This window comes from Callithrix jacchus, chromosome 9 (genome assembly GCF_049354715.1).
Source record: "Callithrix jacchus isolate 240 chromosome 9, calJac240_pri, whole genome shotgun sequence".
NCBI lineage: Eukaryota > Metazoa > Chordata > Mammalia > Primates > Cebidae > Callithrix > Callithrix jacchus.
In genome coordinates this window covers 41,565,910-41,590,123 of record NC_133510.1, presented here as the reverse complement: position 1 = coordinate 41,590,123, position 24,214 = coordinate 41,565,910, and the positions used below count along the sequence as shown (strand labels likewise).

At 39.9% G+C, this 24,214-nt stretch overlaps 1 protein-coding gene across 8 annotated transcripts in view; it reads right to left on the bottom strand.

Annotated features, from left to right (window-relative positions):
• TMTC1 (transmembrane O-mannosyltransferase targeting cadherins 1) overlaps positions 1 to 24,214 on the bottom strand; it is a 309,327-nt gene that overhangs the window by 153,196 nt on the left and 131,917 nt on the right. For 5 of the 8 annotated variants that reach the window (XM_035255934.3, XM_078339007.1, XM_035255931.3 and 2 more), the window contains 2 exons: positions 22,486 to 22,567; positions 21,583 to 21,686 (listed from right to left, as the gene is read on the bottom strand). The exons of the other annotated variants lie outside the window; for them this stretch is intronic. In XM_035255934.3, the coding sequence (XP_035111825.3) occupies positions 21,583 to 21,686; positions 22,486 to 22,567 (186 nt within the window). The remainder of the gene's footprint in view (positions 1 to 21,582; positions 21,687 to 22,485; positions 22,568 to 24,214) is intronic. 8 annotated transcript variants of the gene reach the window in all.

Below are 24,214 nucleotides of genomic sequence, written 5' to 3'. Positions count from 1 at the left end.
CTAAGGCTATGCCAACCTTATTTTTTATTCTTATTTTGCATTAAACTTCAATGAATATAGTTAAAATGAGAATTCTTATTACCATGGATAAACTACAAAGTGAATCTGAAATGTCATTAAATCTTTCTGACCTTTTAAATGTGCCATTAATACAGTAATCTTATTAATAGAGAGTTCACCAGAGTAGAGAAAATGGAGTTCAACATCTAAGAATGTTAGCAAATTCTTACTCATATGTCTGCATAAAGCCAATACAGTTTCTGTAAAATTTATATGTGGTTCACATTTTTGGCCTAAGGTATATTTCTCTCTATTAAAGCATTTAACATGTTTATTTCAAACCAAAACACTTTCTCTCATTGAGCACAGGCTCAACGTTCACTGAGGAGGCATGAACTGACTGCTGACTATACATCAGGCTTAGGTTTCCAGGTCTCTACATAAGAACCCTGTTGGTCTATTAATGAACTTCATACAATATTAAATATAGCATGTACAACATTTCCTAGTTTATAAAGCATTTGTGTATGAGGATTATTTGACAGCAAAATCTCTATGAAGTGGGGATTATGCTTATTCTTGCTGCAAAGAAAATTGCCTTAAAGAGGCTGTAATTTGTTTAATTCCCACTCCAGCACACACATGACAGAGTTTTCTGGTTCCAAATACAATTAATTGCCCATGGCATCAAATGGTCTTCCTTTAGCATTTCTTTATTAATGCGGAGAGGTGAAAGGAAAGAAGGTGGGTGAAATACTGGCGTCTCATGGAGAAGCATCCGCCTGAGACCCTCACTTATTACTCCATCAGTGCAGCCCAGAAGAACTGGAGCTTTCATGTAGTCCTAGGAGGGCTGACATTAACTAAAAATCCATATATAATCTCCTCTAACGACACATCAGACTGATTGCACTGCTGAAAATGTTGGTTAGAGCATCAGGAAACAGAATCCTTAAATAAAAGCTCAGGCTTGGCATTTTTTCCAGTGTGAAAAGCAATATTGGCCTTTATGTTTCAATGTTAGCAGAAAATAAAAGAAGTGTTCCTCTAACTTTCACCAGCTTCTCAGGGATTTAAGGTTGCAATGGAAAAACAATATGTAGATTTAAAGGATGAGATGGGTTTTCGTCAACAAATAAAATATCAGTGAGTGATCCATTTGCATTTTCCAGCAAGCCATCCCTAGTCCTGAGATAAAATTGCTAGTGCCACAAGCTCCTTCACGTGGCTCCCTCTTCTCTCTCTTTTCTTGTGACAAATTAAATAAATTATGACTACACAGTGTCATTCTGGTTTGGAAAACTATGCTCATTGACCTTGATAATCTCTTTCATCCCCAAGGAGCTATTTTTCTATGAACATATTATAATACAAAGACATAACGGGGGCAGCATCCCCTGCAGAGAACTCTTCAGCTACAGAGGACACAATTTTTGCCCAGAGTTCTCAAAATGGGTGGCTCCCCAAGTCATGTAGGCTGCTGTTTGACACAAAGATTTTGTCATCCAATCTTGTGACCCTACTCAATCAGAATTTCTGTGAGATGAACCAGAGAATCTTTATATTAAACATGTTTCCTTGATTGATTCCCATATTCACTCAGGCCTGGGAATCATTGCTCTAAATGATTTTAGAACACAGAACAGAACGGCTTCAGTTTCATTTCCAAATAACATGTTTTAAGGGTCCCTATTAACATGTTTTGAAGGCCTTGTTAGTTGCTGAATCAAGAACACAGCAGTTTATTTTGCACAGCTCTCTTTAAACACACAGTTGGCTCAAGCCTGTAATCCCAGCACTTTGGGAGGCCGAGGCAGGTGGATCACGAGGTCAACAGATCGAGACCATCCTGGTGAACATGGTGAAACCCTGTCTCTACTAAAAATACAAAAAAAATCAGCTGGGCATGGTGGCATGTGCCTGTAATCCCAGCTACTCAGGAGGCTGAGGTAGGAGAATTGCCTGAATCCAGGAGGCGGAGGTTGCAGTGAGCCGAGATCGTGCCATTGCACTCCAGCCCGGGTAACAAGAGCGAAACTCTGTCTCAAAAAAAAATAAAAAATAAACACACAATGTATTATTTCACAAAAAGAAACATTTTAATTCAATGTTCGGAGGTTATTATGAGATAGCCCCATGTTAGGGGCCATAAGAGATACAACTATGAGGAAGACACGGAGTCCTAGGTTGTAACAATCAAGATCTAAGCTTTGGGTCTCCTTGAAACCATCAACCGAAATGGAAAGATGAGAAAGAAGCCTCTTTAGAATTTGGAAGATGTTGCATTCTAGCTTTATCTTGTTTTTTCCTATCTTGATCTTTTCCTATAAAGTAATACAAGCCTTTGTCTGTATTTCTTAACAGCAGAAACAGTTCTACCACTCAAGCAAATCTATTCTGGTTCTTTATCCTGGACCAAATCTCATGAAAAAATACGATGCTGAGAGACAGCCTTTATATCCTTTCACCAAAAACCTCTGTTATCTCATTTCTGGATTTGAAAGACAACCATCTCCAATGTGATAAATGCAATACTTCTTCCATCAAGTGTGGACTGCTTTATGTCCCATCCCTTACAAACTGGTAAAACAAAACCAATTACTAGGCAGCAGAGCATGGCTGTGGTAGTGGAAATGATATTTCTACTGCAGGCTCTAGCCCTATCCAGAGGCCATACTTAACTTGGGCTTTTGTTTTTATCCTTAATCTCAGATTTACAAGAGTGGGGGTCAAAGGATCACATTTTTGAAGATACTTATAGAAACAGAAGAGCAAATCTGGAAGCAAACAACACTTTTCTGACAGGACAGGTTACACATAAAATCTATTCCATCACTTTTCAAATCCAAGTCCATAAAAAACATGGAAGAAGAAACTCTGGGCATCTGGACTTCAGAACTCATACTTTAACATGATTCCTCAGTGTTTTTGAGGCACATCCAGGTTTGACAACCTAGCTGAGATAAACTAGGCTCTACTCACAGCACGATTTTGAGTGCTAATTTACAAGAAGTATCATAAGCACCTATAGTCTTGGGTCTTGAAGAATATTTTCATTTTTTTTCAGAAGAGAATCAAATTCTAAATTGACATAATTCTAAGGCAGAGTGCAATAAAATCTTCCCACCACTCAGAATCAGCTGAGCAAAACACAACATTGCAAATTGGAAAAGGCTAACAAACCAGAGGTAGACAGAGGCTGCAGAGAGTGCTGCGTCTGCTGCGCATGCCACTCATGTCTCGCCAGCCACCCTTCCTTCTAGCTTCTTCTGGCATGAAGTCAAGCCAGGAGCACAGTGCTGGTTCTAGGCCATCCAACAGAAAGAGAATGTAAGTACATATAATTTTCAATTTTCTATTAGCTACATTAAAAAGAATAAAATGAAACATGATGAATTAGTTTCAGAAGTATATTTTGTTTCAATGAATATACCCAAAATATTATCATTTCAATAATCAATGTAAAAATTATTAATGAGATATTTTACATTTTTTTTCTTAAGTCTTTGAAATGCAGTGTGCCTTTACACTTCCAGCATACGTTCACTGGAATCAGCATTTGAAGTGCTAAGTAGCCACATGGACCAGCAGCAACCCTGGTGGACAGCACTGATCTAGACAATTTATCTGTCTTTAGCCCTATCCATCCTCCACCTCTGCCCACATTAACTTGTCCTTGGCTTTATCTTTTTGGTTCTAGATTCCTACTCTAAACCCACCTCTCTCCCCTTGGCTGTGGCCCCCTCCACTCTCAAAATTCCCAACTACCCTCCAGACTTGTCATTGTTGTCCATCAGTTTCACTGTGTGGTATCTAACTCTACTCACCCTCTTTTACCTCTTGTGAAAACTTCTGACTCTTGTTCCTATAGAAATTCCATGTGGGATAGGACAGATGGAGGGATTTAGACCTATGAGGGCAAAATTGTCTTAGTTGTTAAAAGAAAGAGCAATTTAATAAAATCTAAATTTAGAGCAACTACGAAAAAGATAATATTCTTTGTGATTAACACAAATACAGCCATTCAGATTTCATGGTATGAGAAACTAAAGGACAGAGGAGGTAAGTAAGAGAGCCAAGCTGACAAAACAGGACTGGGACAGATGGGTCCAGGCAGAGAGTTTCCAAAGTCACCCTTAACTTAGGCCCCCACCACCTTTCTAGAGAAGAAAATGGAAATTAACATCAGAACCACACTGTATTGTATTTTTATTTTGTCATATATGTATTGTACAAGTTAACCAGATATTTCCCAATATAAATTCTATCATTCTCAAAGAAACATTTTGCTGTTTTTATAAAGTTACAAGTAGACAGACCCTTGCAGATGGTTTTGAAGACAGAAAATTGGACAAGGCCTGGAGAATGAGGTGGGATGATGCGCAACTAATTTTATGGTCAACTCTCTGGTGCCTGGACTGAAATACCAGGTGCGTTACAACCTTCTGAGAAGAATGGCTCAACAAGGCTTAATCTTTTCTAAGGATGCTGACTGTAACCAAGGTCACCATTCATTTATTCAACAATGTTCTAAGGATTTGTTCAGTATCAGGCTCTGAGTCAAAGCCTAGTAAGACCATAAGATAATTTTAAGGGCCATCAGGCAGTTGTCATCCATAGGGCTATAAGCCAAACTATTCAGTACCTCAATCTGCATTTAGAGCATCTTCCTACCTAACTTTCTGTTTCTGTTTCTTTTTGTTTTGTTTTGTTTTATTTATTTGTTTATTTTATTGTACTTTAGGTTCTGGGGTACATGTGCAGGTCATGCAGGGCTGTTGCATAGGTGCATACACAACCAGGTGTTTTGCTGCCTCTATTCCCCTTTCATCTATATCCAGCATTTCTCCCCATGTTATCCCTCCCCATGCCCTGCTGTCCTTCCCCTGGCTCCCCCGCAACTGCCCTGTATGTGATGCCTTTTTCTTTTTTTTTTTGAGGAGTCTCAGTCTCTCGCCCAGGCTGGAGTGCAGTGGCATGATCTCAGCTCACTGCAGCTTCTGCCTCCCATGGTTCAAGCGATTCTCTTGCCTCAGCCTCCTGAGTAGCTGGGATTACAGACATGTACAATGGTGCCCAGCCAATTTTTGTATTTCTAGTAGAGATGGGGTTTTACCATGTTGATCTCAAACTCCTGACCTCAAGTGATCCACCCATCTTGGCCTCCCAAAGTGCCGGGGTTATAGGTGTGAGCCACCATGCCCAGCCCCTCCCTAACTTTCTGATATTGACTTCTGTAAACCGTCACCTCTTTTCCTGAGATGAGACACCTGGGCCTCAGGTTATCCCAGTCATCTCCCCTAGACCTGTTCTCTTGAGGAGTTCTCACACTACAAAGCCACCAGGTTCCCTCTCTCAGCTGCAAAGTCAAAGCATCCATTCTTTCAGTGACCAGATCATGGCAAAACGTTAAGAAAAAATGATCTTAGGAATTCATATGATGGTATAAATAACTAAGCATACAGACTAGAAGGAGAAAGCAGTCAGTGTAAGTTTTCTAGCAGGAAAAGCTTTCTGAAGAAGCAGCAGGGATCTGAGCATTCACAAACAGGTGGGACTTAGACCTGCTAATAAATATTGTAGGTAAACAGAACGGATGGAGATCCACGAGGGCCCAGGATTCTGAGGCATTCGATTCCAGGGGTTCATGAAACAGGCTTGCAGATCCTTATTGATATGTGAATAGAGGGGAGAAAAAGATATTTCTAAAAAGCCAGACCTGGAATTTCCCTCAGAGAGAAAACGATCTTCTTCAACATTGTCTTGTTGTTGTTTCAAAGGAAAACACCACTGCAGGCTGTATGAGACATAGAATTATGTATTCATTCTGTCTGTTTCATTTTTTTCTGAGGGGGGCTACACAGGGGGGCTACACTTTCCAGCCCCTTTGCATTTGGAGGGGGCACTTGACTACTTTTGGCCTCCAGGACTGAGCAGAGGTGACATAGGTCTCTTGCGCCTGAAACACTTATAAGCTGTGTGGTGGAGTGAAGACTTAATGATATTAAAGAATGGTTGCAGTATGTTTTTTTTTAGCTACCATATAAAAGACAGCCATATCTTTTAGAGATATTGTATGCCAAAATAATGATGACTGAACTGGCACTATAGTTGGGACTAGTTTCCAAACAGTTCATGGTGGGTCAGGGAAAACAAGAGAGAATGTTAGTGAGTGGGGGTATTGATAGAACAAGATTAAGCGTAGCTAATAAATGGTAAAACTGGGTGATAGGGACAAACATGGAGTTCATTATATTATTCTCTCTGCTTTTGTATTATGTATTTCAGAGTTTCAAATAAGAAGTTAGGGCCCACTAGCTTTCTCTCCCTCTGCTACACTGACTTAGCCATTCCAGATGGCAGGACTATGAAATACAAGCAGCTCAGAACCCAGAGTCACCAGTTGGAAGGCAGCTTCCCTAGAAAGTGGCTGGACCCACAGCCATCCTCCTTTTCATGTTTGGTCATTTTAATTGCGGAGCTTGCTATTGCTTTAGCATAGCCTCATCTCACCTATGTGGGACATAGGTGTGTGAGATTTTAGAGATAATTTAGTCACAGGTGGTCTGTATAGTCTGGTGCTATATGAGAAATTATTAGGAATTTGGACAAAGGAGGAACAGAAAATGTAGATCAAAAAAGGAGAGAGGTAGGGCTAAGCAAATAACTGAAGCAAGGGACTTGCCAAAAAAAAAAAAAAAATAGCCACTGAGAAGTCCCCAGTGGAAGAGATACTGAAGGATTTTGTGCAAGATGATTAATGTACATTACCTATGGCATGGTTCTGCGATGTAGCTCTGCTCTTTGTCTCAAGATTTCCATAAAGTCCCTTGTATCCAACTGCCTTACATGAGTGGTACTGTAGGGGATATTAATGTGAAAGGTCTATGCCCATCGTAACTTGGTTGGCACAAGATAAGGAAATGAGAGTGGCCATGGGCAATGTAACAGTGACCAGATGTAGAGTTTAGCAGGAAAAAGAAAATGGAATGGGAGATGTCCTGTGAGAATATAAGTTTCTAGGGAAGCATATAAATCCTGAGGAGGGCAATGAACACTCGAGCACGTGGGAAAGAACTTAAGCCAGTTGTCTTTAAATCTCAAAGAGGAAGACTCAAGATGATACTGGGGTTCCATAATTGCATGTGTTTTAAGCCTATCACTGCACTGTGTGGGTCATTCTCATGACAGAGCAGAGTTTTTTCTCCATACCAGGGTGCATAAAAGCACATGGAGTTGAAAATATCTTAACAACAAAAAGCAAAACAAGGATAACTTGAGAGGTGGTAGTGCAAAGTAGCCTTCAGAAACAAAAAAAGTAAAGGTAGTGTAGTGTCCATAGAAGCAGCAGGCCTATGAAGCAGAGTCAGTCACACATTCATCCATCAAACAATAAACAATTATCATGGCTCTGTCCTGTGCTCAGCACTGGAAAACCTGCCAAAGGCATAAAGAAAGATAAGATATGGTTTCTGCTCTTGAGAAATTCACATTTAAATGGGAAGGAAAAATTGATGAACAGTCTATAACAATAAAGTGTAGTGAAATAGAATAGAAATATATATTCAAGATTGAGTAAGAAAGTTCAGGAAAGATCTTCTAGAAGCAAAAATAGCCAAAGAATGGAGGAAAGGGCATCATAAGACTGGAAAGCTGCATGTGAAAAGGCTCTCAGGCAAAAGGAGACAATGGTGCATTTAGGGAGCTGGAGCAGTTCACTATGGCCAACGTCTAAGATTAGGGAGGAAGGGCAGAGGAGTGCCAAGAGATGGGTGTACAGAGAGTGGCAATGGCCAGATCCCTTACTTTTCATGGATCCTAATGGGCATAGGAAACCACTGACCTTCTAGATATTAAGCCAGCTAGAAATATCATTTGAAAATGACATGGAGGACCTGAGGAGAACATACTACGAGAACACAGACAAATTACGAAGCTATTTCAGGAACATAGTCCAGAGATCATGAGTGCTTTCAGAAAGATGGTGGCAGTGGAGCTGGAGATGATTGCATGAATTCCAGCGATTAAGAAGAGCAGTCACAGGACAAGGGGACTGCTTGGATGAGAGGAATGAAAGAAAGGAAACAGTCATCACTAATCACAACTGACAGGTTGTGTGTCAGGGACAACAAAATGGACAGTTGGTCCCTGGGGAACTTGCTTATCAAAAGAAAGTTGTGTGATCAAGATACAATGTCTCCTTTGTTCTTCAGTTTCTACTTATATTGTTCTTCTCAATTGGAGAGTAGAAGCATTTAAAATTCTGTCTCATGCCATTAAATGGATCCATATAATCTGAATTAATTACAGGTTGGAAAAGTTATTGGTCAATTACAAAGAACTGACTGACAGCTAATACATCAAATTTCTGGATTTAAAAGGAAAGATAAAAGATTAAGGGCATTGTCACCAGTGTATCCTGAATAATGATTATCTCCAAATCCATCATTGGAATAATGATGATCCAACTCTGTAGTGAATCTACCTTACATCTTGACATACCCAATGGTCAAAAATAAAAAGTCACATTCTCAATGGCTTCCAAATTGCTGTTAATATCAACTGATTCAAGGTATATGTTTTTAAATATTAAAAACACAATCTTCCTACATATACACAGCAAAAACTAAAGGTTTCTATAACTCATAAACATGGGAAACATACTTGACCAAGACAGTTCAGAAAATAATTTGAGTTAGGCAAAGCCTTCTGAGATATAGAAGATATACATCTTAGAAACAACAAAAATAAATTTGATTTCATCAAAATTAAAAACTTTTGTGCTTCAAAGGACATCGTCAAGAAAATGAAATGACAACATACAGAAAGGTAGAAAATGTGTTTATGAATTATAAATCTGATAAGAGATTTGTATCTAGAATATATTAAGAAAATTATTACAACTTGTAAGTAAAAAGACAAACAACCCAATTAAAAAGTGAACAAAGGATCTCAATAAACATTTCTCCAAAGAAGGCAGCAATAGGGTTAGTATGTACATGAAAAGATGCTCAACATTATTAGCCATCAGAAAAATATAAATAAATCAAAACTGCAATGTCATACCATTCCCTACCCATTGACATGGCTATAATAAAACACATTGTCAAAAAGACACATGGTAAACACATAGAGAATCTGAAAACCTCACGTACCACTGGTAGGAATGTAAAACGGTGCAATTGCTTTGGTAAACATTCTGGCAGTTCCTCAAAAAGTGAAGCATAAAGTTAACATTTATAATCCATCAATTCCACTCCTAGGTATACACGCAAGAGAAATCAAAACATGTATCTACACAAAAACTTAAACATGAATGTTCATAGCACCATTATTCCTGGTAGCCAAAGAAAGAACCCAAATGTCCATTTTTGTGGAAAAAAAAAATGAGATATATGGTATAGCCATATAATGAAATGCTACTGGGGAATAAAAAGGAATTAAGTACTCACATATGCTACAACATGGATGAACCTTGATAACCTGTTAAATGAAAGAAGCTAGTCACAAAATACCACCTATTATATGATTCCATTTTTATATACATGTTCAGAATAGGTAAATCTACAGAGACAGAAAGTAGATCAGTGGCTGCTGGTCTATTACAAATGTATACACATATACAAGTTGATTTGTAATAATTGGGATTTTTGCAGTCTTCATGAAACAATAAAGGGGAATGAGATTGGCAAATCAGTAATATTTTTTTTCCAGTGTTCCAAGGCAATAAAACTAACATCTTAAGTTTTATTTTTTTCCACTAGAGAGGAAAGAAATCACAACTCTCAGGTTTCTGTACATTAAATTCTAAGATGATAAAGTTGTAAAATATAGTAAGCAGCAAATAATAAGCCTATGAATGTTTCACTCCTCTCAGTTCGTCACATAATGATCTACATTACTGTGAATGTCAAACAATCATCTTTTGTTTTGTTCTCATGTCCTAGAAATTTTGCTTAATAAAGGTTTTTCATAAGCATACCATAATGATTTTGTAGCTCAGTTTAATTAAGCAGAAAATGACAGGGTATTCTGTCTGAGTTAAACACATGGAAATAGATAATGTAAAAGAGAGAATCTCACAAGCAAAATCGTAAGAAATCAATTGAAACAAAGAAGGCTTGACCAAGCTACTCTTAAATGTTATTAGGATTTTTAAAAATTACATGTAATTAATAACCATAACAGCTACTAAATGGAAAAAAAAAGCTAAACCGAAAACTCTCACCTGATAATAACTTATTATACCTACTTTAAAAGAAGAAACAATACTTGCGAGATAGAAGCAAAAATGCTACTGAAAGATGTGCAAAGTTCTTAAATTCAGTAAAAGAGATGAAGCATCAGGGAGCCAGACTGCCATAACCACATGACAAGCCCATAGTTACTCACAACAGACTGCAGAGCCAGCCAAATCTCAGCTAAACTGCACAGCTGCTAAGAAGGAAAGAAAAACCAATCGAACTAGGAAACAAACCAAGATGGTCCACTTTAAGTATCACCAGCAAATGAGATGTCAAAGAACTATGCAAGCTGAGTAGAAACTTTACTCAGGAAAGGAATTAGAGACCATTTTCTAGATGCTCAAAAGAGTCAATTCTAATGTGGCCATCTTGGTTTGAGAAATGAGAAAAGCCATTCATGACAAATGTCAGTGAAATTTATCTAGGTATCTACATATTTTATATTTGTTTTGTTGTTGTTGTTGCTGCTGCTGTTTGAGACAGCGTCTTGCTCTGTTGTCCAGGCTGGAATGCAGTGGTATGATCTTGGCTCACTGCAACCTCCACCTCCCTGGTTCAAGCAATTCTCCTGCCTCAGCCTCCCAAGTAGCTGGGATTACAGGCACCCACCACCATGTCTGGCTAATTTTTGTATTTTTATTGGAGACGGGTTTTCACCATCTTGGCCAGGATGATATTTTATATTTGAAACAGAAGAACAGAAAGATGTTTTTCAAAAGAAAGGAAAGGAAGAATATAAAGATACGGATATTAGAATATTCTATTCCATCACTTTTTATTAATTGAACTGCCTGAGTTATAGTCATTTGGGTGGACTGATTCACAGACAGAAAGTCCTGGACAAAATACATAGCAGATCCCTTTGAAAAGTATATGTACGAGCCGGGCGCAGTGGATCAAGCCTGTAATCCAAGCACTTTGGGAGGCTGAGGCGGGTGGATCACGAGGTCAAGAGATCGAGACCATCCTGGTCAACATGGTGAAACCCCGTCTCTACTAAAAATACAAAAAATTAGTTGGCATGGTGGTGCGTGCCTGTAATCCCAGCTACTCAGGAGGCTGAGGCAGGAGAATTGCCTGAACCCAGGAGGCGGAGGTTGCAGTGAGCCGAGATAGTGCCATTGCACTCCAGCCTGGGTAACAAGAACGAAACTCTGTCTCAAAAAAAAAAAAAAGTATATGTACATCTTGGAAGCGAAAGGCAGAATCTAGCAAATGACTGGCTCAAGGTACTAATTTAGCCACGAGTTTCACCAAAGAATTTTTTTTTCCTGCCAGCAGGGATTAAAAACCCCACTATCTAATGCCCCCAGTCCTTAAGATGTTACAGCTAGGAGAGCAGTAAGTTAGATATCAAAGGCAACTTTTCCTAACACCAAGGACCTTGGGGCACACACGTCTTTACTTATGACATGAGACAGGAATAAAATAATTGGTTGGTGAGTTGACATCAGTATGTTCTTGTTCTCCTCCATCTGTCTCTTTTTAACTGTCCATCTTGGTGTTGAGAGACTGGTAAGCTCAAGGAACAGGCTATGTCTAACTCAAAGATAAGAATGAATGCTCAAATAGTCTTGGAATGAAACTTACCCAAAGCTAAAGGAAATGGAACCATTATGCAAGAATATACGGCAAAGATGGTTTTTCTCTTAAAGACAAAGGTAGTTATTTAAAGAGCTACAGAACACAAGACAATATATTAGTGAGCTAGCACAGATAAAAATATCTGCACAAGGAGCTCTGGAGATTTTGAAGGCCAGGAAGAGATATCTAAAAACGGTGAGTAGATTGCAACACGAACAGAAAGCTCGGTTAGAGAAGTAATTGAAGATCATATTAAACAAGAATTTTTAAATGTAAGATATACAACAATTTATAAAGATTCTACACTGCTGAGAAGAAGTAAACCAACACCAGAAGTTGGATATCACATTATTTCTGAGAGCATATTCAAGATTCATTTAATACAAACATATTTTGGAAGTAATGAAAACAATTGTGACATAGTTTTATTATAAAAATGTGACAATCAAATTGTAAGATATCCTTTTTAAATAAAAAATAAATATAATGAAGAAAGAGAAGAAAATACTAGAAATAATAAAGAAAAGCATACAAGGCTAAGAAAGTAGTAGAAATTTATTAATTCAAACATAGAAGTTAATTAATGATATAAATCAAAGATCACTGTCAGGCAGAAAAACAAAATCTAGGCCAGGCGCGGTGGTTCATACTTGTAATCCCAACATTTTGGGAGACTGAGGCAAGTGGATCATCTGAGGTCAGAAGTTCGAGACCAGCCTGGCCAACATGATGAGAAACCCTCTCTGCTAAAAATACAAAAATTACCTGGGTGTGGTGGCATGTTCCTGTAGTCCCAGCTACTTGGGAGGCTAAGGCAGGAGAACTGCTTGAACCAGGGAGGTGGAGGTTGCAGTGTGCCAAGATCATGCCACTGCACTCTAGCCTGGGCAATGGATCAAGACTCCATCTCAAAAAAAGAAACAACAAAAAAAATCCAAAATCCCAGCAATCCCATTACTGGGTATATATCCAAAGGATTATAAATCGTTCTACTATAAGGACACATGCACACGAATGTTCATTGCAGCACTGTTTACAATAGTAAAGACCTGGAATCAACCCAAATGCCCATCGATGACAGATTGGACAGGGAAAATGTAGCACATATACACCATGGAATATTAAGCAGCAATCAAAAACAATGAGTTCCTGTCCTTTGTAGGGACATGGATGAACCTGGAGAACATCATTCTCAGCAAACTGACACAAGAACATAAAATGAAATACCGCATGTTCTCACTCATAGGCAGGTGTTGAACAATGAGAACACATGGACACAGGGAGGGGAGCACTACACACTGGGGACTGTTGGGGAGGGACAGCAAGGGGTGGGGAGTTGTGGAGAGATAGCAAGGGAAGAAATGCCAGATATAGGTGAAGGGGAGGAAGGCTGCCATGTGTGTACCTATGCAACTATCTTGCATGTTCTTCACATGTACCCCAAAACCTAAAATGAAATTAAAAAAAGAAGAAAAAATAATAATAAAAATAAATAAATAATAAAAGATTTCCAAAATCTACCAATCTGTTGTCTCTAAGAGATATGAGTAAACTAAAACATAAATGACCCATAGATCAAGATTTAAGATTTATCATGTCTCTGCAAATACAAAAAAGAAGTGAAGGTTGCTACCAAGAAAATGATATTAGATAACATTAAAGGTATGTAAAACTATGAACATTTCAGAAGAGTGCATCTTAATTTTTTTATTTTTAATTGTTTTCAGTCCACAGATCTTTTATTTATTTCCTTTTACATCTATTATGCCATGAATTCATAGGAAATAGGTCACAGCAGGTGAGGCTCCATTCCACTCATTCACAAAGTGTGCTTCTCTGGCTTCCTTCTTATTCTGATCATTTTCTTTCATGAATTTCAGGAAGCCATCTCAGTTCTAAGAGTGCTTAATACATACATTAATTCTCCTGTCAAGAATCTTGCCCTGAACTTGTTTGTTTACAACAATGCCAACAGCCGGCTGGATAACATTATAGACTGCTAGTTTTGCCATGGAAGCATTTGTAGGGCCTTCCTTTTTGAACAGAACCCATTCCTTTGATGTCTACAATATCACCTTTCTTATAGATCTGCATGTATGTGGCTAAAGGAACAACTCCATGTTTTCTAAAAGGCCTAGAGAACATATTTCAGATGCTTTTCTTCTTTCCCTTTGTGTTCCTCATTATAGAAAATTATTAGAAGATGGTGGTTCCAGCTGAAAGAAAGGCATCTTAATTCTTAAAACATTATAGCAACAATATATTCTAAAGGAAGTTATTGAAACTGTCAAATATAATTATACCTGAAAGCCTCAGCTATGCATCACAGCAAATAGCTAAGGACTTAAAATCCTATTCAGTGAATCAGAGCTGTTGATCAGCATCACTTCTTGACCCCAAACCCTCAGAACTCTTAAGGACAAAAGGCGTAATTAGCTGTATCTTAGCAAAAACTGTTGTTCATTTCTATTTGCCATTTCCGACCACCCCATTTACTTTAATTTTACAAATGGTTATGATGTCCAGTCAACCTCTGTAAACTTCTCTACACTTATTCGTAACATTGGCCACATGGATCACTCAATAGATTGTTATCATTGGTAAGTGCCTGCTATAGCTTGGATATGGTTTATTTATCCCCACCAAATCTTATATTGAAATGTAATTTCCAGTGTGGTAGCATTGAGGGCCTAGTTGAAGGTGTTTGGGTGAGGTGGGCAGAACCCTTATGAATAGGATAATGTCCTCTACTGGAGGTGAGTGAGTTCTTACTCTATTAGTTCCCATGAAAGCCAGTTGTTAAAAAAGAACCTGGCGGAGAGGGGACTCAAGATGGCGCTGTGAGAACAACCCAGGATTGGAGCCCGCGTTGAATTCGCAAACGGTGAGTCAGTGCTGCATTTCCAGACTGATCTTTGTTGCCCACAGAACGGGGAAACTCCCAAGTATAAAAAGACACGGGACGCCAGGCAGTAGGTCTGCCTGGCGAAGCTGGCAGCCGGGGCGGCGGCGGCCGGCCCTACCCAGCAATCCCCACAGGGCGCGCTTGTCCGGGTGCCTTGTTGAACCGGCAACCTGAGACTTGAGAGAGCTGGACTTGAGACTGAACGAGACTTGCACAGTAGCCCAGCCTAGGGGATTGCAGGGACAGATCATTTGGGATACCCAGTGGGACGAACAAAACCGCGATTTCAAACTATCCCGGGCAGACGGTCCAAGACGGTCTGTGGGGGAGGGGCGTCCACCACTACCGAGGCAACCTGCCCCAACTGATATACACGCCCACTGCTGAGGCAGCCAGCCGTTGCCGAGGCAACCCGCCCCAACTGAGATACACGCCCACTGCTGACGCAGCCAGCCGTTGCTGAGGCAACCCGTCCCAACTGAGATACACGCCCACTGCTGACGCAGCCAGCCGTTGCCGAGGCAACCCGTCCCTACTGAGATACACGCCCACTGCTGACACAGCCTGCCGTTGCTGAGGCAACACGCTACAACGAAGAGACTCCGCCGCAGGGCGTGGCGGAGACCACAGCAGAGCCGGCAGGAACAGCGCGAATCACACAACAGCAGGGCGGAGCCTCGGCAGCCAAACAGTGGCTAGTCTGCCTTCTAGCTGGGCAGGACACCTGATCGGACATCCAAAAATAAAGCCCAAACCCCTCAACACAGAGCATTTGAGAAAAAAAAAAGGGTTGTTTAATGAGCTGTGTTGCAGCAGAATCAAACATAGCAGCCTAACAGCCCTGAATGAACAACAGAGTGCACAGCTCAGCAATTAAACCCCTATAAAGTACAAACTGTCTCCTCAAGCAGCTCCCTGACCCCTCTATATCCAAAAGACTGTCATTAGGCAGGCATCATCCTGGGACAAAGAGAGCAGAAAAAGAAACTGGTAGCATCCCTCGCTGTGCCACGGCTACTAGAGGTGCACCCCAGACAAGCAGGGTCTGGAGCAGACCTCAACAGTCGTACAGCGAAGGGGCTAGACTGGTAGAAGGAAAACCAAGCAACAGAAATACTTCATCATCAACATTCTGGGTGTCCACTCAGAGACCCAAACGAAAAGTCAGCAACTACGCAGACGACCAGCGGACAAATCCACAAAGATGGGAAGAAACCAGCGCAAAAAGGAAAACAACACCCGAAACCAGAACACATCGCCTCCTAGAAAGGACCAAACCTCCTCACCAGCAAGGGAACAAAGCTGGACAGAGAATGACTGTGACGAAATGACGGAATTAGACTTCAGAAGATGGATAATGAGAAACTTTTGTGAGCTAAAAGATCATGTATTAAATCAATGCAAAGAAACTAAGAACCTTGAAAAAAGATTTGAAAAAAGATTCGAGGAAATGATAACAAGAATGGATACCTTAGAGAGGAATATGAATGAATTAAAGGAGCTGAAAAACACAATACGAGAACTTCGCGAAGCAAACGCAAGTTTCAATAGCCGAATTGACCAAGCAGAAGAAAGAATATCCGAAGTCGAAGACCAACTCAATGAAATAAAACGAGAAACCAAGATCAGAGAAAAAAGCGCAAAAAGGAATGAACAAAGTCTCCAAGAAATGTGGGACTATGTGAAAAGACCTAACCTACGTTTGATAGGTGTACCAGAAGGGGACGAAGAGAATGAATCCAAGCTGGAAAATACTCTTCAGGACATCATCCAGAAAAATTTCCCCCACCTAGCAAGACAAGCCAACACTCAATTGCAGGAAATACAGAGAACACCACAAAGATATTCCGCAAGAAGAGCAACCCCAAGGCACATAATCGTCAGATTCAACAGGGTTGAAATAAAGGAGAGAATACTAAGGGCAGCCAGAGAGAAAGGTCGGGTCACCCACAAAGGGAAGCCCATCAGACTCACAGCAGATCTCTCGGCAGAAACACTACAAGCCAGAAGAGAGTGGGGGCCAATATTCAACATTCTTAAAGAAAAGAACTTTCAACCCAGAATTTCATATCCAGCCAAACTGAGCTTCAGAAGTGAAGGAAGAATAAAATCCTTTGCGAACAAGCAAGTACTCAGAGATTTTATCACCACCAGGCCTGCTTTACAAGAGCTCCTAAAAGAGGCACTACACATAGAAAGGATCAATCATTACCAGCCATTCCAAAATCACACTGAATGCTAAAGAGCTTCAACATAATGAAGAATCTACAACAACTAACAGGCAAAACAGCCACTTAGAATCAAAATGGCAGTATCAAATTCACACATAACAATATTAACCCTAAATGTAAATGGACTAAATGCACCAATCAAAAGACACAGACTGGCAAATTGGATAAAAATCCAAAACCCATCAGTGTGCTGTATCCAGGAAACCCATCTCACATGCAAGGATACAAAAAAGCTCAAAATAAAGGGATGGAGGAAGATTTACCAAGCTAATGGAAAGCAAAAAAAAGCAGGAGTTGCAATTCTCATCTCTGATAAAATAGACTTTAAAGCAACAAAGATCAAAAGAGACAAAGAAGGCCATTACATAATGGTAAAAGGATCGATACAACAAGAAGAGCTAACGATCCTAAACATATATGGACCCAACACAGAAGCACCCAGATACATAAGGCAAGTTCTTAATGACTTACAGAAGGACTTAGACTCCCACACAATAATAGTGGGAGACTTTAACACTCCACTGTCAATACTAGACAGATCAACCAGACAGAAAATCAACAAGGATACCCAGGGCTTGAACTCAGACCTGGAGCAAGCAAACCTGGTGGACATTTACAGAACTCTCCACCCCAAATCCACAGAATACACATTCTTCTCAGCACCACATCACACCTACTCTAAAATTGACCACATAATTGGAAGTAAAGCACTGCTCAACAAATGCAAAACAACTGAAATCATAACAAACAGCCTCTCAGACCATAGTGCAATCAAGATAGAACTCAGAATTCAGAAACCGACCCAGAACCGCACAGCTTCATGGAAACTGAACAACTGGCTCTTGAATGTTGACTGGGTAAACAACGAAATGAAGGCAGAAATAAAGAAGTTCTTCGAAACCAATGAGAACGAAGACACAATGTGCCAGAACCTCTGGGACACATTTAAAGCAGTCTCTAGAGGAAAGTATATAGCAATAAGTGCCCATATGAGGAGAATGGAGAGATCCAAAATTGACACCCTATCGTCAAAATTGAAAGAGCTAGAGGAGCAAGATCAAAAAAACTCAAAACCCAGCAGAAGACAAGAAATTACTAAGATCAGAGCTGAGCTGAAGGAGATTGAGACACGAAAAACCCTTCAAAAAATCAATAAATCCAAGAGCTGGTTTTTTGAAAAGATCAACAAAATAGACAGACCATTAGCCAGATTGATTAAAAAAAAGAGAGAGAACAACCAAATAGATGCAATAAAAAATGATAAAGGGGAAATCACCACAGATTCAACAGAAATTCAAACCATCATCAGAGAATATTACAAACAACTCTATGCACATAAACTAGTAAACCTGGAAGAAATGGATAAATTCCTGGACTCCTGTGTCCTCCCAAGCCTAAACCAGGAGGAAGCTGAAACTATGAATAGACCAATAACAAGGTCTGAAGTTGAGGCAGCAATTAAGAGCCTACCTCACAAAAAAAGCCCAGGTCCAGATGGGTTCACAGCCGAATTCTACCAGACACACAAGGAGGAGCTGGTACCATTCCTTCTAAAACTATTTCAAACAATCCAAAAAGAGGGACTCCTTCCCAAATCATTTTATGAGACCAACATCATCCTGATACCAAAACCCGGCAGAGACCCAACGAGAAAAGAAAACTTCAGGCCAATATCCATGATGAACATAGATGCAAAAATCTTCAATAAAATATTGGCAAGCCGATTGCAACAGCAAATCAAAAAACTTATTCATCATGATCAAGTAGGATTCATCCCAGGGATGCCAGGCTGGTTCAACATACGCAAGTCTATCAACGTAATTCACCACATAAACAGAACCAAAAACAAAAACCACATGATTATCTCAATTGACGCAGAGAAGGCATTTGACAAAATTCAACAGCCCTTTATGCTAAAAACCCTCAATAAACTCGGTATCGATGGAACGTATCTCAAAGTAATAAAAGCTATTTATGACAAACCAACAGCCAATATCATACTGAATGGGCAAAAACTGGAAGCATTCCCTTTGAAATCCGGTACTAGACAAGGATGCCCTCTCTCACCACTCCTATTCAATATAGTACTGGAAGTTCTAGCCAGAGCAATCAGGCAAGAAAAAGAAATAAAGGGTATTCAAATAGGAAAGGTGGAAGCCAAATTGTCTCTATTTGCAGACGACATGGTAGTATACCTAGAAGACCCCATCACCTCAGCCCAAAAACTCCTGAAACTGATAAACAACTTCAGCAAAGTCTCAGGATATAAAATCAATGTGCAAAAATCACAAGCATTCGTCTACACCAATAACAGACTTAAAGAAAGCCAAATCAAGAGCGAACTGCCATTCGCAATTGCTACAAAAAGAATAAAATACCTTGGAATACAACTCACAAGGAACGTAAGAGACCTCTTCAAGGAGAACTACAAACCACTGCTCAACGAAATCAGAGAGGACACAAACAGATGGAAAAACATTCCATGTTCATGGTTAGGAAGAATTAATATCGTGAAAATGGCTATACTGCCCAAAGTAATTTACAGAATCAACACTATCCCCATCAAGCTACCATTGACTTTCTTCACAGAACTGGAAAAAACCACCATGAACTTCATATGGAACCAAAAGAGAGCCCGCATAGCCAAGTCAATTCTAAGCAAAAAGAACACAGCGGGGGGCATCACACTACCGGATTTCAAACTATACTACAAGGCTACAGTAATCAAAACAGCATGGTACTGGTACCAAAACAGAGATATAGACCAATGGAACAAAACAGAGGCACCGGAGGCAACACAACATACATACAACTATACAATCTTTGATAAACCTGACAAAAACAAGCAATGGGGCAAGGATTCCATGTTTAACAAATGGTGTTGGGAAAACTGGCTAGCCATGTGCAGAAAGCAGAAACTGGACCCCTTCCTGACACCTTACACTAAAATTAACTCCAGATGGATTAAAGACTTAAACATAAGACCTGGCACCATAAAAACCCTAGAAGGAAATCTAGGCAAAACTATCCAGGACATAGGAGTAGGCAAGGACTTCATGAACAAAACACCAAAAGCATTGGCAACAAAAGCCAAAATAGACAAATGGGACCTAATGAAACTCCACAGCTTCTGCACGGCAAAAGAAACAGTCACTAGAGTGGATCGGCAACCAACAGAATGGGAAAGAATTTTTGCAGTCTACCCATCTGACAAAGGGCTGATATCCAGAATTTACAAACAACTCAAGCAGATTTACAGGAAAAAAACAAACAAGCCCATTCAAAAGTGGGCAAAGGATATGAACAGATACTTTACGAAAGAAGACATATATGAGGCCAACAATCATATGAAAAAATGCTCATCGTCACTGGTCATCAGAGAGATGCAAATCAAAACCACATTGAGATACCATCTCACGCCAGTTAGAATGGCGATCATTAAAAAATCTGGAGACAACAGATGCTGGAGAGGATGTGGAGAAAAAGGAACACTTTTACACTGTTGGTGGGAGTGTAAATTAGTTCAACCATTGTGGAAGACAGTGTGGCAATTCCTCAAGGCCTTAGAAATAGAAATTCCATTTGACCCAGCAATCCCATTACTGGGTATATATCCAAAAGACTATAAATCGTTCTACTATAAGGACACATGTACACGAATGTTCATTGCAGCACTGTTTACAATAGCAAAGACCTGGAATCAACCCAAATGCCCATTGATAATAGACTGGATTGGAAAAATGTGGCACATATACACCATGGAATATTATGCAGCAATCAGAAATGATGAGTTCGTGTCGTTTGTAGGGACATGGATGAATCTGGAGAACATCATCCTCAGCAAACTGACACAAGAACAGAAAATGAAACACCGCATATTCTCACTCATAAGTGGGTGATGAAAAATGAGAACACATGGACACAGAAAGGGGAGTACTAAACACTGGGGTCTATTGGGGGGAAAAGGGGAGGGCCAGTGGGAGGGGGAGGTGGGGAGGGATAGCCTGGGGAGAAATGCCAAATGTGGGTGAAGGGGAGAAGAAAAGCAAAGCACACTGCCATGTGTGTACCTACGCAACTGTCTTGCATGCTCTGCTCATGTACCCCAAAACCTATAATCCAATAAAAAATTTTAAAAAAAAAAAAAAAAAAAAGAACCTGGCAACTCCCCCCTCTGTCTTGCTTCCTCTCTCTACATGATCTCTGCACGCGGTCAGCTCACCATCATCTTTCGCCATGAATGGAAGCAATCTGAGCCCTTACCAGATGTCTAATCTTAACTTTCCATATGACAGAATAGTGGGCCAAATAAATGCTTTTCTTTATAAATTGCCTAGCCTCAGGTATTTCTTTATAGCAACAGAAAATAAACTAAGACATTGTCCAGTAAAATATGTGTTGAATAAACAAATACGCACCAAAGGAAACAATAGCAATAATACTGCCCAAATAGCGTCATCTACTGAAAAGAATTCCAAATGTATAGAGTTTCTTTCTTCCTCACATGGAGGATAGACCACAGTCTTTCCTCAATATGCAAAGTCAGCCTACAACTTAAGATTACTCAAAATTATCTAATAAATACCAAGTAAAATTCAAAAAAATTATTTATACTAACCTTGTAAGAATGTAAGGCGAAAATGAAGCTGGATTATCCTGCTCTGAAAAGAGGGGCATAGATCCTCCCATTATCCACAGACGGAAGTACAAAATGACAAGCACCTTCAGAAAATAAGAAGGTTCAGTGAGAATGTCACCAATAATCTACACCTTTTTTGCATGTCCATTCTGTTCCTCTAACCAGGAATGAAGTCAATCACCCCTTCCCTTAAATCTGAGTTAGTCTTGTGGCTGGCTTGTATTGACCAACAGAACATGTAGAAGGCATGTTATATCAGTTCTGGACCTAATTTTTAAGAGGACCAGCAAATTTTAGTTCATTTTTTTAGAAACCAGCTGCCATGTTGCAAGGAAGTCTTGACTCCACCTCTGGAATAAGAAGCCACAGGGAGAGGTTCTCTGGGATGAGATACCACATAGAGGAGAATGGAAATGACCTGGCTCAGATGAGAGCTGAATAAACTTGATGGAGGAACCTCAACCCCAAATCGGGATGATCAGAAGAATTGAAAAGCTGAACGCTGCCCAAACTAAAGCAGGTAGGACAAATATAGGGTTGTTATATTTAAGCTACTAAAGCTTGGGGTGGTGTGTGATGCAGCAACTGATACAGCCAGGTTTTCACTGCCTCCTCTTGAGAAAACTCAGTCGCAGCATCTTGAAAGGGACTCAGAATACTGCAATTTACATTGTCCGTGTCATCAAATCCACATACACCTGGAATGCTTTCATATATACCTTTTGACACTTTGTAACATTAAGGCAAGCCAACTGTTTGATCCTAAGGTCATGATGTTAGAGTCTATTGCCAATTCTATTAAATAATCTCAATTACATCTCTGAGCTGAGATAGAGTGAAAACATTCCTTATCACATATTTCAAAAGCATATATATACTTACATAACTTAGGACCAAAATGGCCCTTTTAAAAAATGGTCTCATGGTAAGCAGAAAATTTCTGTTGCTGCTTGCTGTCAGATACCTAAAATGGGAAAGAAAAAGAAGTCTTAGATAAGTGTAAGTGTCTACCAGACACAATGTTCTCCTTTCGAGGTGAAGACACTGCAGCTCTAAAGAAGGCTGCAGAGAACAATGCTGAGAGCAGGGCCTCTGGAGCCAGAACACCTGGGTTTCCATTCCCAGTTCTGCTGCTGCTAAGAGCCCCGGAGACCTCAGGCAGGTTTCTGAACCTCTTTGTACATCTATTTCACTCACTTATAGAAAAGAGACAATAATAGTCTACCTCATAGGAAAGTTGGGAGGAATAAATGAGAATATCTAGAACAGGACTTAGCTCCTTTAGCTATAAAAAATTACTATCCCATCAAACCCCAAATAACCCAGTCATTTTGAAAACGATATGGTTACACTGGTTATAGGGAATAATCTCAAACTAAATAAAGAGCTTATTTACCTACTTAACATAATTTGAAGGCTACAATGTCTTCCACTCACAAAATACCTCTAAAAATAGAAGATGGCAAGGTAGTGGGATGTTAATTTTATTTTATTTTATTTTTTTGGAGACAGAGTTTTATTCTTGTCGCCCAGGCTGGAGTATAGTGGCGTGATCTTGGCTCACTGCAACCTCCACCTCCCAGGTTCAACCAATTCTCATGCCTCAGCCTCCCCAGTAGCTGGGATTATAGGCACCCACCACCACACCCAGTTTATTTCTGTATTTTTAGTACAGATGGGGTTTCATCATGTTGGCCAGGCTGGTCTTGAACGCCTGACCTCAGGTGATCCACTCGCCTCAGCCTCCCAAAGTGCTGAGATTACAGAGACAAGCCACTGTGCCTGGCCAGTTAAGTAGTTTTTGTAAGGTAACAAAGTTATAAGTATGTGTGTTGGGATTAGAGCTCACCCAGATGCAATGAATAATTTTCTCACCTGCCTGTGGTTCTTGGGACCAAACTAGGTTACAAGAACGTCAGCTTCTAGAGGGGCAGGAACTTGTGTAGATTCTGCCCTACTGTAGCTTACTCACTCATATGAAGTGGGAGCTCTGGATATTTACGTATAAGACATGTGGTTGGCTGGCTTTTAAAAAAAAGATGATGAAAGGGAATCAAAAGAGGCTATTAGCAAGCCCCAAATGAAAACATAAAATAAGTCATAAGTCATTTTCACCCACATGTAAAATTCTACACTGAAAATACAGAGTGGAGGGGAAAAACAAAAGTCAAACCAAATCACATCAACCAGCAAGCATTTCCCACCTCATCCTTATTACCCACTTCCATTGTTTTTTTTCTTTTTTTAATCCAATTTTTCCTCAAAGGGGTTTTCCCCAACAAACTTTGCATTAAAATCTGCTTGAGTTATCTTTACACAAAGGGAATATTTGTATGGTGAGAAATCCTTTTGTAAAACCAGAGTGGGTTAGTATCTTACAAAGAAATGTCTATCCACCTTGAAGATTGCTTGCAAAACACATGTGGGTCCTGTTTTATAACAAATGGCACTGTGACGAGGTGAGAGCCTCACGTTTCCTTCTCACCTCCATTTTTCTCTGCCTGGTCCATAAAGAGCTGTGGAAGTGATATATGCTTAGATCTGGCCATTCAAGTATTTAATGAGTGGAGAAAATGAGAAGTCCAAAAAACACAAAAGAGTTGGCTTTTAG